This window comes from Sturnira hondurensis, unplaced genomic scaffold, assembly GCF_014824575.4.
Source record: "Sturnira hondurensis isolate 20B ecotype Veracruz unplaced genomic scaffold, ASM1482457v3 Scaffold0007222, whole genome shotgun sequence".
NCBI lineage: Eukaryota > Metazoa > Chordata > Mammalia > Chiroptera > Phyllostomidae > Sturnira > Sturnira hondurensis.
Window position 1 is genome coordinate 1,302,269 of NW_028079853.1, and position 13,278 is coordinate 1,315,546.

General features: G+C 43.0%; 2 protein-coding genes across 5 annotated transcripts in view; one reads left to right on the forward strand and one right to left on the reverse strand.

Annotated features, from left to right (window-relative positions):
* Nucleotides 1–10,489, reverse strand: part of PARP15 (poly(ADP-ribose) polymerase family member 15) — a 31,230-nt gene extending 20,741 nt beyond the window's left edge. Inside the window, exons 1-4 of one of the 4 annotated variants that reach the window (XM_037051479.1) lie at nucleotides 10,146–10,489; nucleotides 4,888–5,007; nucleotides 1,276–1,512; nucleotides 70–291 (exon numbers count right to left, since the gene is read on the reverse strand). In XM_037051479.1, coding sequence (XP_036907374.1) covers nucleotides 70–291; nucleotides 1,276–1,512; nucleotides 4,888–5,007; nucleotides 10,146–10,229 — 663 coding nt within the window. In that variant the 5' untranslated portion in view covers nucleotides 10,230–10,489. The remainder of the gene's footprint in view (nucleotides 1–69; nucleotides 292–1,275; nucleotides 1,513–4,887; nucleotides 5,008–10,145) is intronic. The other 3 variants (XM_037051478.1, XM_037051476.1, XM_037051477.1) reach the window with 3 other exon arrangements.
* LOC118990744 (ATP synthase subunit d, mitochondrial-like) lies at nucleotides 8,064–8,646 on the forward strand. Its single transcript, XM_037051480.1, has one exon. The coding sequence runs from the start codon at nucleotides 8,095–8,097 to the stop codon at nucleotides 8,575–8,577; it is 483 nt and encodes a 160-aa protein (XP_036907375.1). The 5' UTR covers nucleotides 8,064–8,094; the 3' UTR covers nucleotides 8,578–8,646.
* Nucleotides 10,490–13,278: the final 2,789 nt, after the last annotated feature.

Here is a 13,278-nt window from a genome sequence, read left to right on the forward strand (position 1 = left end):
GATCTACAAAGACATCAGACTGCACTTAGGTTAGCTTGTCAGATGACAGGAAGAGATATGTAACCATACCTGACGGCTTTCGTCATCATCTAGATGTACCAGAAAGTGAACTTCTCGTAAGGTTTTCAGCCACGCACTGCTACTAAATTTCAACACTTCTGAAAGGATTAATTCAGCAAATGTAGCTTTGGGGAAACCCAAATTTCCTGTTCCAATCATGGGAAATGTGATTGATGAAAAAGACAGCTGTTCTACAGTCGTCAAACATTTCTTGATTATATTTGCCATGATCTGAAATGTATGAAATACATTTATATAAGTTAGGGCTCAAGCTGGTGGAAAACAGAAAGAACTGTATCTCCAGCAACCCTGACCAGGCCCTCTCTGTCGCTGTTGGCTTGGGAGTCAGGACGGGAGGCTGAGAAGGGAGAGGATTCCTGGAGACACTCAAACTCATGCAGGAGGGGAAGTGTCCAACAGTACGAAAATGGCTTCATAAACAGTGGTATCTCATTGCGGTGAAAATTAATTTTTACAAAGATTTTTAAACACTATGAGGGAGTGTTCATGTTACGTTAAAAGAAAAAGCGAGATTATGAATGTTTGCAAGAAAATCTCAACTAAAAATAAATATGCATAAAAGCAAAGGAAATACAATAAAGTGTTCATCAAAGTTATCTCTAGATGGCTGGATTATGATTTCTGGTTTTGGACTTTTTGTATTTTCTATGATGTACATATATTACTTTTTATTCTGGAAAAAAAAGTCAGGGATAAAACTAGGTATAGAGGTGAAAATTAAGTCACCAAAAGAAGGGCACTGGTCCTTCTTCATTCTATGCCGCAGCTCTGACTGCACTTCTTAGTTACTACACTGAAGGTTGGTCACACCAATATAATCTTCAGACACCATTGCTGGAGAATTTCTATGATTGTTACTACTTTTATAGGTTGATTGCTCTGAAGTAAGTGGTAGCTGTGATGGGCTCTTCATGGAAGGTCATGAAGATTTCAATAAATAAACAAGGTTAAATAAATGCTAAGGTTTCTCAACCTGGGCCACATAATTCTTTGTTACGGGGTCCAGTATATGCTTTGCAGGAGATTTAGCAGCATCCCTGGCCTCTACCTATTGGCTACCAGTAGCAGTTGTAACAAGCCCAATGTCCCCCCGCCCCGAGATGAATTCACTTTGGCTGAGAACCACAGATCTATACCATGCCAGAAGACTACCAACATTATCAAATGAAATGGAGAGCTAAGGACTTTTTCTACCTGCCGAGAAGACCCAGCTCCACCATCCCAGTCTGGAGCCACAACATGGAGCACAGCCTTGCAGTCCAGACTGCAGCCACTTGTCATGAATATGCTACCCACTTCCTCCTCTGTTTCCTGTCTGACGGCATTTAGCTCTTTCTGGAGCATGGGGCCAGCTTTCTGCAAAAGAGCCTGAGAGAGTGATCCTCCTCCAAGCTGAAGATCCGTGGGAACAGTGTTGACGATCACATCGGCCTTAGGGAAAACAGCAACAAGTTGTTAGAGGTTGAATCAATAAATAATTATTGAGCACCAATGACTTGCTAAGTATTGGGGGGGGGCGCTACATATCAGATATGTTGTGCCTCTTCCACAGACCTGTCAGCCCTACCCTCAGGGAGCTCACACCCTGTTGTTAGTACTTAGACACCATGATGAGATGAGCCACAAAACTTAAAATTAAGGAAATATATCACCCACTACCATCAAGTCAACATGTTATGAGTCAGAGTAGAGCTGTCAAAATAACTAAAACAGAGATGGAGGCACAAAAAAACCCAAAAGTGAAAGTAAAAGGCAGAGGCAGAAAGAGAAATATAGTGAGAGAAGAAAACAAAGGTTGAAAGAAGCTGATGAAAAGAGAGAATTGTCTTTAGGCTGGCAGGAACTGAGTCACTGGGGTTTTTTTAAGATTTTTTATTTATTTATCTTTAGAGTGGAAGGGAAGGAGAGAGGGAGAGAAATATCAATGTATGGTTGCCTCTCGTGTGTCCCTGCTGGGAACTGGCCTGCAACCCAGGCACGTGCCCTGACTGGGAATTGAACCACGATCATGTGGTTCACAGGCCCGCGCTCAATCCACTGAGCTACACCAGCCAGGGCCTGAGTAACTGTTTTGACTTTATTAATATACAGAATCAAAGAATGGGCCCATCTGAAGGGGGTTCTGGGCAGTCCTAAAGGCCCAGACAAGGGAAGGCCGCTGGGGTGAAGGTAGGCAGTGTCCAGTCGGGCCTGTCCAGAGGCACTGAGCTCTCTAATGTCTGTACTGAGGGCACCTCTTCGGTGAGATGGGGTCATTGCCTGACACCAATAGACATTAGATATTCAATTCATCTCACCGTGTTTATTCTAATTTTGTGTTCAAATTTGGAGGGAGAACGCTATGATCATGAGGATTTTGAGTACTCTGGTTCCTTGGGGAGCTCTTCCTCATTGTAAATTAAAAGGTGTCTAGGACTCTGGGCCACATGACAGTTCTATTTCTCACACTAAGTTAACAAACAGCATTTGTGGGTTCACCTCAATCTTCTATGAGGCTAGTTAACATAACTAATGTCTAGGCCCAACAAGCTCCATGCAGGGACAAGAGGGAGTGGGTCTTCCAAAAAATCCAGATCCAGTCCACTCTCACCTCCCTCCACTCGCAGGCTCACTCTCTACCTACTGATTCCTACACAGTTTGGGGAAGCAATAGAATAACATGTAGAAAAAAATAGCCTTAATGTATAAGTCAGTTCAAGAGATAAAAAATTGTGTTAAATATGCAATTGTTAATTGCTATAGAATTTCAAAAAAGAGAGGTATCATTTAGATTGGATTGTTTAGAAAAGCTTTACAAAGAGGATAAGGGATATAACCAGGACAGGTAGAAAGAAGGCAGAAAAGCCTTCTACATGGGTTGCTATCTAAGCAAAGGCGTACAGTTGAGGAAAGTCAGAGAGTTGGCCAATTTGGCTAAAGAAAAGTTTCAATGGTGAGAGACAGGGCTGGGAAGAGATTTGGGGCCAGGTGATAGAGGATTCTGAAAATCCACATTTCTCTGGACTTTATCCTGTAGGCGGTAGGGAGCACCTGATAAAACAGTGTTTTTGGAAAATGCATTAAACAGCAATGGAGAGGGCAGATTGAAGGGTGAAAAGCTAAGGGCAAGGAGGCAAGGCCAGTACTAAGGGAATGAGATGGAAGAGGTGTGTATGAGAGGCACGGCAGAAAGAGGCTCGGAATCTAACTGGACAGGGAAAGTTTGAGAGGGTTCCAAAATTTATACAGCATCATCCCATGGTGAGACTAGGTGCTCTGATGTGAGTTAACAAGGGTTTAACAATCAGCCAACACACCGTGTTGTGGAAAGAGCTCATTTTCTTCGACTATAGGATAAGGGTAAATAATACCTCTCTCAATTAGATTATAGTAGTAATTGGGTGAGGTGAGATTTAAAGTGTCGGGTTTTAAATGGATAAGGATAACAGATATCATTTTCTAAGTCTTTACTAGATGCCAGGAAGGTACTAAGTGCTTTTATATGAACTATTTTATTTACACCTCACAACAATTTTAATAGCATCATCATCCATACTTATAGATAAGGACACTGAGGCATAAAGGAGATATTAACCAAGATTAATGACTGATCCGTGGTAGAGTGGCATTTGAACTCTGTTGGTACTGGCTTTAACCGCTACACTATGCCAATTTTTAGAGTGATAAAGAAACTTAGTGTACTTTCATGTCATCCAGTTCTTTTCTGGTCTGATTATATTCACCAAGCAGTCTCATAATAGTCATCTACAGAGCTCACTATTACCATTAGCCACGGCAGTTATCTCTCTCATTACAAATTAAATAAATACAATTCTATTTTACAAATGAGTCTCTTGAGTTTGATTAGGGTCGGATCAAGTCTGGGTAAAATGATGATAGTCAACTTCTTAACCGGCAGATCTGAGGACAAAGTCCTGAAGCCATGTGACAAAGCAGTCTAAGGATTCTATTCTAGAGAACATGAAGACAGTAGGTAGCTGCTGCAAAAGCAAAGAATATTTCCTGTGGCTCACAATCCATAAGAGTCTCTAAATTTCTCAGAAGGGTCTCTACCCATTATTCTCAAATGTGTGTCATCGGAAGTTCAATATCAAGTGCCAAAATGGTGGAGGCTATAGAATCCTGAAGAAGACTCCAAATCAATAATAATCCTCAGACCTAGCAACATATTAGAAGCACCTGGAATGCTCTCAAAACTCCTGACACTTAGAACACACACCTGACCAATTAAAATCAGGATCTCTAGGGGTGGGGACTGGACACTGGTAGGTTTAAAAGTTTTCCAGGGGACTGAATTGAAGTGCGGATTGAGTTGCATAGATGTCAACTAGAGGTGGAGCACAAGGCCTGCTAACTGATGATTCTAAGGCTAAGGAAGCAGTGGGAGGAGAGGGGCAGGTAAGAGCCTAGCTGAGCATTTAGTACCTACACTGGTCAACTTTCCCCCTCCTCATTCCTACTGTGTCTCGGAAAGTGCTCAGGCAGGAGCAACAGGGTGTGTGTGCGAAGGGTGATGTTATAATGCAATACACAATCAATGCTGATGGAACGGGAGAAGACAGAACTGGGTTGAGAGAAGGTCAAGATAATTTATTCAAATATAAAAGAGGTGGCTTTGCACAACCCATTTTGTGGTGAAACTTGGATCTCTCCACATGAGTAGAATATAGAAGATGGCAAGTATAGCACGGCACGAACCTCAGGTGAATTTAACCTCTCAAACTTATATGAACTTAATTGTCGACATCTAATCACAGAACCAGTTAATAAGACCCCATCATAGACTTACTAAATAGCACCACTTACACAGAAATATGAAACGTCTCCACTTATTAACACAAGGTTCAGACCTTCTTTGGTTTGGCTTGAGGCTACAACATTTCCAATTGAAAGGCGATCTTTCCATCTGTCCGACTGTGAAGAAAGCAGCAAAATGCATTACCAGGTAATTTCACCTGAAGACTTTCCTCATAGATATCCAAACAAAAAATAACTATTAGATTTCACAGACTTCTCTAATTCCATTCATAATCAACCCTAAGATGCCAAAGCAAGTAATTTATTATCACAATGTTTGAGTGTTGATTGTACTTCATACCCCAACTGCCAATGAGCTCTTTTACTTATTCCCCCAAGAATCCTAGCCCAGCAGACCTGGTCCATTTCCCCTGGCTCTTACTGTTTAAGGGCTTCCTGCGGACTTTCTCTATGTAGTGCCAAAGTCTGCTTTGCTTGCCAGTGTGGCAGAGGAATCAGAGAGGAAGTGGAGGTAAATTAAGCCGCCCTCCCCTTGTCCTCAAGCCCTCATTCAACGACTGTCAGGAGCTGGTGTAGAAGTCTCCCAGCAGCCTTGCCTCCCAGATAGGACTCACACTGATTTCCCCAGTGGGATTAAGTGGTAACAGAGTTGATAGCACACCCCATCAGTGTCCTTTACTCTCCTATTTAAATCACTTGCACTTGAATTTGTCTCAGGTCCTCTTCTGGGGGAACCCACAGTAAGACACACTCTGAAGCCCTCCACAATAATGCATTAGTAGTTTGACTAGTCATCAGTCATACAATTTTAAAATTTAAAGAGTCAACACAGATCCTGGAGCACAGAAGCTTCATTCTCCTCAAAGGGAAACTGGTTTGCAAAGAGACAAAGCTACTTGCTCAAAGTCAAACTACTAGCTAATGAAAGACACAATTCTTGAATCTGCTCTTGAATTCTTGAATGAGAAGAGGAACTGAATGTTGAAAACACGTCACATGTCACCTTTTCCCACCACCCCCTGCACCTGTGACAGACATTATTCACAGACATTATTCATTATTCCCATTATCAGCACTCTTTTTCAATGAACCCAGATACGGTCTCAAAATCTTTCTCAACACAGGCAACAGCTATCATTTGGTCAGTAGTAACCCATGTAATGAAGTGTATTTCCCCTGTCAGATCTAACTCAAAAAGGACATGAATTTTCTTTGCTTCAGTCTTGGAGAATTTTTTACACTCTAGTTTCTGTAACAAACAGAAAGCTGCAGACAGGGTGGTAATGGGTTTCTCGAGCAACCCTTTTCACTTGCTAGGGACTGTCGTTCTTCACTCTGCACTCTCCTTTGATGGTGACAGATTTGTCAATTATCTCCCACACCCAACATTCCTTGGATATAGACTCTTTCAAAGCACTGAAGTGAAGCTTAGAATCCCTTCCTGGAGAACCAGCCACATTCTCTGTCATCATGTTCAGGCTGCTCTTTAGTTGTATTACAGTTCTTTTCACATCCTCCAAACAACCTATTATTACGACCATCTCTTTGAACATGTCAATCAAAATCCTATCATCCTCTATGCTCTTTTTTATGTACCCCCATACCGTGCTGGCTTCACATTCAATTTGGCGACTTGTTATTTAGACATGATATGAGAAAATTATTTTAGAAACATCTCCTTTCCAGGTCTTGATGACATTAACCTTTGTTCTTCCTTGAGTGAACCGGGTGGCTGCAGACCTGAGTGTGTTACCTCTTGCCTCTTACAGCTGACTTGGGGCCATGATACCTCATAGTAGTCCCTTCCCTTTTATAAATTCTCATTCGAATCAGGTGATGCTTTCTCTGTAAGCTCCTTCCACATGAGAGGATCCAAGACCACCTGAAATGTGCCAGCAACTTTCTCAAGGGTTTCTTTCTTCCATGCAAGGCTGTGTCCAAACACATAATAGGGAAACACAAAGATGAGCCTTTCATTGAAGGCAAGTTTTTTGGACAAGTAGGTGTCCACCACTAAAAAAATGAAAAGTGAAAGGTAAATATCTTTCAGACAAAATACTTGGCACAGGAAGAAATCTTGATACTAATGGGATTCTGCAATACGGTGTGTCTGCTCCCTAAACTGGCACCACCGTCAAGCAGCTCACTGAAGGATGAGACATTCATGAATGCAACAGAGCTGACCCTCACCTAATGAAACATATCTATTCCATTCATGGTTACTTTGCAGTGAAGTTTTATAAAGTTAATTGGGTTTTCCCATTGACGATCATTATTATGTTGGAGAAGAGATTTTTTTCTGAAAAAAATCTGGCCCTTACAGATTCAACAAATACAAACAATGGTACCATGAGCAATTCAAAATAACCTGATAGAAGTTAAATGAATACCGTTTTTAAAGGATATTATAAAATGCAACTAACAGGGAGGACTATGAAGGGGCTTTTGGAAATTCATCTATTTCATCCACTTCCATTTCATCCACTTTACTCTTCTGAAAAGTATCACTGTTGTACTGCGGTCTTCCAAGTCAGCAATTTTGAGGCAGAGAGAAACACTTCAGGTGTTAGTTTTATACCTGATTTGACACTTGAAATGCTCCAGTTTGTATATTATTTGCTGATGTTTTAAATACTTTGGAAAATAATAGATTTTACTCATTGCCTTATTTTTAGAAATATTCTAGTTAAACATTATGCTTCGTAAAGTCCGATCTACTCACCAGATTGCAGGAGAACAAAAGTAACAAACATGGTAGTAAATGATGGTGCCCAAGCGCTGACATGAATTAATAGAGCTACAACTTGTTACTGAAAAGAAAGAAGTTTCTGTGATTGCATCATGAAAGGGCAATCTACAGAGGTAACCAAGGTTCAAAAATGCTGCAGATTCACCAAGACTGAGTATGACAGATATTCATAGACATTATGAGAGAATAGAGACTTCCATTTTTCATTATTTTGAACCCTTGATAGAGGGCCAATTTTACTGTGAACTTAAAACTACTCTAAAAACGGAAGGTGGTAGAGGGGAATTCCCTGCATCCTCTGCTCAGTTTTGTGTGAATTTAAAACTGCTCTAAAAATAGTCTTTTTAAAGATGCATTTTAAAGTAGTAATTATTAAACTAAATAGTTCTAAATTAAGAATAGATAATACGACAAGAGTACAATAGAAATTCCAAACATAAACCTTAATCTATCAGAAAGTTTAACATATGGACTGTGGGGCGCTGGGGTTGGTGAAGGATCTCAAGATGGCTGGGCAGAAACTTGCTCTGAAAGCCATTGACTGGGTAGCTTTTGGGGAGATAATACCCCGAAACCAGAAAGCCATTGCTAACTCCCTGAAATCCTGGAATGAGACCCTCACCTCTAGGTTGGCTCCTCTACCTGAGAACCCCCCTGCTATTGACTGGGCTTACTACAAGGCCAATATAGTGAAAGCCAGCTTGGTAGACGACTTTGAGAAGTTTAATGCCCTGAAGGTTCCTGTGCCAGAGGATAAATACAGTGCCCTGGTGGATGCTGAAGAACAAGAAGATGGGAAAAGCTGTGCTGAGTTTTTGTCTCTCTCAAAGGCCAGAATCGAGCGATATGAGAAAGTGCTGAAGAAGATGAGGAACATAATTCCATTTGATCAGATGACCAGAGAGGATTTGAATGAAGTCTTCCCAGAAACCAAGTTAGACAAAAAGAAGTATGCCTACTGGCCTCACAAACCAATGGAGAATTTATAAACTTCAATCTGGGAGAAGGCTCTGGCTTCTGTATTATAAATTGTGGACATTAAAAAAAATTATATAAAACAAGTTTAACATATGAAGTATTAAGAGGAACAAGAAAACGGAGAGATAAATTGTAACTTAATAAATATTGTTGGGAAGTTAGTTTTCATTATGAAGAAAATTAGACATCAGTTCATACTTCATAATTAACACTGAAACACAATATTAACCCCTGGTATGTAAAAAATATTACCTTTACATACCCCAGTGGTAGTGGAATGCAAGTTCTATATCTATTTAACTAACCGTACCAAAGTGAAAATTTTTCAACTAATGAAACAAGATATACAGACAGCAATTTAAATGGAGTCACATAAAACACCAAAACAATAAAAATTAAAAGAAATCTATAACATAGCAGATACTCAACAAATGAAGGTTGATAAATTAATGAAGTGGCCCATAAGGCGGTAAATTCCTAAATTTCCTGAACAGAATGAGCAGACTTGGGTGCATGAAATGGCCACCTTTGTTCTTCATCAGAAGATCTCAACACCATCTCAAGATGTCAGCTGTCTGTAATCTAATTCATAAATTTAATGAAATCCTGATGAAAATTCCAATGAATTTTTTTTTATGCTGAACATAAATCAGAAGTCAATCCTGAAGTTCACCAGGAAAGACAAGCACACAGAACAGTTGAGAAAACATTGAAGATATGAAAACACCGATGTTAATATGTCGGGCATATTAACGCCAGGACTAGCCCTGGCATTAATATGCCTGACATCCCCTGACACTAAAATGCAGGACAAAGTCTCTTTGCAACAAATGAATGAGCAGGTCAGTGGAACAGGAGTTCCAGAAACAGCCAAAGACATAGGAAAACATGGTGTGTAAGAATGGTTGCAACTCAAGTGACTGAGGCAGTGTTGATCTTTTTAACAAACCCGACTAATGAAACAGAAACTAGAGATCAGCATGGAGGGATTTAAATGGATTTGCCTAATCGGGCGTTGTGACGACGGGATACCCACTCAGAAAAGATTAAATTAGACCCATTCCTCACACCATATACAAAAATAAGTTCCAAGTGTAGCAGAGATCTAAATTTTTTTTTTTTAAGAACAGAAAAAAGCACGAGGCATGATAAGCTGGGTGTAGGAGAAAACTTCTAAGACTATAATTAAAGTCTAGATGTAATGAGACAAAAGATGGGTCAATTTTACTACAGTAAAAAGTTTGTGTGTGGGAAAATAACCACCATAAGCAAGCTCAAAAGACAAATGACAGAAAGAAAGGAAATATTCATAACATTTTTCAAAGATAAAGGGCCAATATTCCCAATTCACAAGGAACCTTTTAAAATTTCAGGGAGAAACGCTCAGACATTCTACGGAAAACACGCCCTGTCGTCTGCTCCCTTCTGGGGCCGGTCGGGGTGGTAAGCGCCTCCCGAGAAGAGAGGGTTTTGAGGGACGTGGGGTCTGTGCGCAGCCCTGAGCTGCAAATGTCCCGCCGGCACCGGGCGGTCAGCCCCGTCACCCCCTCCTCACCCTCCCACCGACCGAGCCCCTCACCATCCTCCCCGAGAAAGAACGCCGGGTAGCGGGGCGGGCTGTCGGGCACAGGGCGAGGAGCAGATCTCTTCGGGCTCCGTACATCCTCCTGCAAGTCGGTGGGCAAGTCCTCCTGCCGGGACAGCGGGCAGGCGGGGAGGAGGGTTCGGGCGTTGGGTCCCCAAGACTGTCACGTCGCAGCGGGGAGCCGGGCGCAGTGGCCCTCAGCTCCACCCGCCCCCACTGCCGGCCTGCCCTACGCAGCAGGCTGATGCCTAGATCTTTCGCTTTCGTTTTTATGTAAAGGGCTTCTGCCTTTGGTTGCAATCTTGAGGTGGCAAACAACAGCTGCCTCGGATTTATGTCCCCCTATTGGGACAAATGTTGCTGTCAGACAACTTTTAGGTCTAAGTCCTGGACTTTATAGTTTATAAGTCAAGTAACCTCAGTCGATGGCATCTGTACAATGGGTATAGCCTTGACTACTTCATGATATTATTGCGAGGATTAAAAGAGATAAAGCCCGTAGAGTGTCTAGTATTTATTTTAATCATTATTATCAGATATCTAGGCCCCTGGGTAAGGCCTGCCCTTGGGATCCTGAATTGCTGGAGCGGGGCCACGGGCATAGAAGGAAGTCCTGTCCATGGGGGACCAGCTGGTTCTGCCCACTGGAGACCTACAGCTGCTGTGCTTCTATGCAGGCCAGCGCCAGAGCCACCACTCAGCACTGTAGGCAACCCTGCTGTCCAGCACCTGGTCCAAGCAGCCCCCACGCTTCTTCTCGCCCCATGGCAAGTGGGTGATGGTGGCTGCTCACCCCCTGATGTCTGCTGGGAACACCCCGGGCTGGCTGACAGCCTCCGGTCCTTGCCAACACAGATCAGGGCTGCAGGTACAGCGCTGCACCAGGCATTGTGGGCTACGGAGCTGCCCTGAGCTACTCCTCCCGGTCTTCAGCCTCAGAGATGGCCCAGTGTGTGACACAGCAGGCAGAGCAGGCCCTGAAATTTGCCTCCCTGCTCACCAGCCTGGCCACCTGAGGACCCCTTGGCCCTTCTCTGCCCTCCCCTGCTTGCCAGAGTCCCCTTCCAGGCCTTGGGCAGCTGGAGGGCTCTGTTTTAGGGACTAGGAGAGGTGGCAGTATCTTCCCCCGTCCTGACCCTTCCAATCATCTCAGTCTCTCACAGAGGCACCTTTTCCCTCTTCCACAGCTTTGTATGAACCATTTTGTATAAATTATTTTCATTTAATATTATTTCCTGCTTTGTCAGGGGCTGGTGCCAGGGGGAGGAACTGAACTCTTCCTCCTCTCTCAGCCTGGGGTGGAGGTACTTTGTCACTCACTGCCCTGCCACCTCTGTCTGGCAGCATCACGGAAGCACTGAAGGCATATCGTCAGAGGAGTGATGAGATCAGAGCTACTTTGTTCAAAAGATAGTTTGCCGTGAGAGGAGGAAGAGAGTTGGGGACAGGGAGAGCTTTTGGTGGGTATTTTAATCATTTTGGTGAGAGAAGTCTGAAAATGCCAAACAGGTAGTGAGATTTAAAGTGAAGGAGAGGCAGGACTGGTGATGATGGACAGACAGGCAGAACAAGAGGGAGAAGCCAAAGGTGGCACTAAGATGACACTTTAATGTGCTCTAGCTGTAATACGTTCTACATTGTCTGTTGTTTCCCAGGAAATAAAACTAAATTTCCTCCTCTTTAAAATAAGGCATTTCAACAAAAATGATTACTGCAGTCTTTTCCAACTCCTATGCCAAGCAAATAAAGCTGCGGAGTAAACCTGCTGTGTCTTTTCAAAGCTCTTTGTGAAGCAGTGGCCCGGGTGATAACCCATGGCACTGCACTGTGTCACATCTTAGTTGACCTCACTTCTCTTTTTGTTTGTCCCTACCTTCACTGACCTGGGCTTGCACCTCGCAAACAGGGTGTTAACTTCCGGATTTCCTTCTAAGGCTCTGCGCTTAGAGGACTCAGAACTCTTATCAACAGAAAAGAAAATAGTGCCAACCCCCCACATGGAAATCAAAGCCAAACCAATACTACACCATAAGACCAATGTAAGGAAGTACCACAAAGGTTTGATTTTTCTCCTGATGACTGCTTCGATGCTATCTGTGATGTTGTGATCTATAAGAAAAATATATTTGGTCTTTGTCCCAGTTTGTGGCACAGATCTCCTAAGACCCTTGGAATTTCCTGATGGCTGAGAGCATAAAGGTGTGTTTTATGTTAATGAGGGGACTCATATTAAGGAGGTGACTACAGATGGGGCCTGGTTGCCAGAGGAAGCAACTACGCTGTGATTAGGGGGTTGACACTTTCAGCCCCACTCTCTGACCTGCTGGAAATTAAGTGAAGTCACCAATGGCCAATCACTTACTCAACCACACCTATGTAACGAAGTCTCCATAAAACCACAAAAGGACAGGGTTCAGAGAGCTTCTGCGTTGGTGGTAAGCGAGAGTGCCGGCAGAGTGGCACGCTCCATGCCCTCTCCCTGAGCACCTCTTTCATCTGGTCAGTTATTCTTGAGTTATATCTTTGTTTTTTATCCTCATCCAAAGATACACTTATTGATTTTTAAAGACGGGGGAAGGAGGGAAAGAGAGAGGAGAGAAACATCTATTGAAAGGACAAAGCATGTGCCGCTTGCTCTGTGTCTGCATTTGCCAAGCAGGCCTGTGACTTGTTAAACATGACTGCCATTTCACTCCTCTAAGCTTATGTCCCCAGGACTGGAAATGACGGGGAAAGCAAGAACAAAGCGGGACTAACCTCCCCCACGGCCCAAGGCAAAAGATAACATTGGAGCAAACTGCAGCTTTTGCAAAACCAGCTGAAACCCCCAGTGTTACAACACCCCCAACAGCCCAGGGGCCACACAACAGTAACCCCCCCACCCTTTTATAATCCAATTGTGATCCAATAAAAGCTCACGGCCCCCACCTTTTGAAGCTAACGTATCTCTCCACACCAGGCCCCTTTCCAGTCTTGGAAAGTCAATAAAAAGCTTTGCGCTCTGCATTTTCTTCTCTTTGTGAAATCTTTCACAGCCCGAATCATTGAGCACCCCTAACATCTATGTGTGAGAGAAACCTAGACTAGTTGCCTTCCCTATGTGCTCCAACTGGGGCCAAAACCACAA

What these genes read in the sequence shown, in the direction of transcription:
- LOC118990744 (XM_037051480.1), top strand. Translation starts at nt 8,095, where the DNA reads ATGGCTGGGCAGAAACTTGCTCTGAAAGCCATTGACTGGGTAGCTTTT.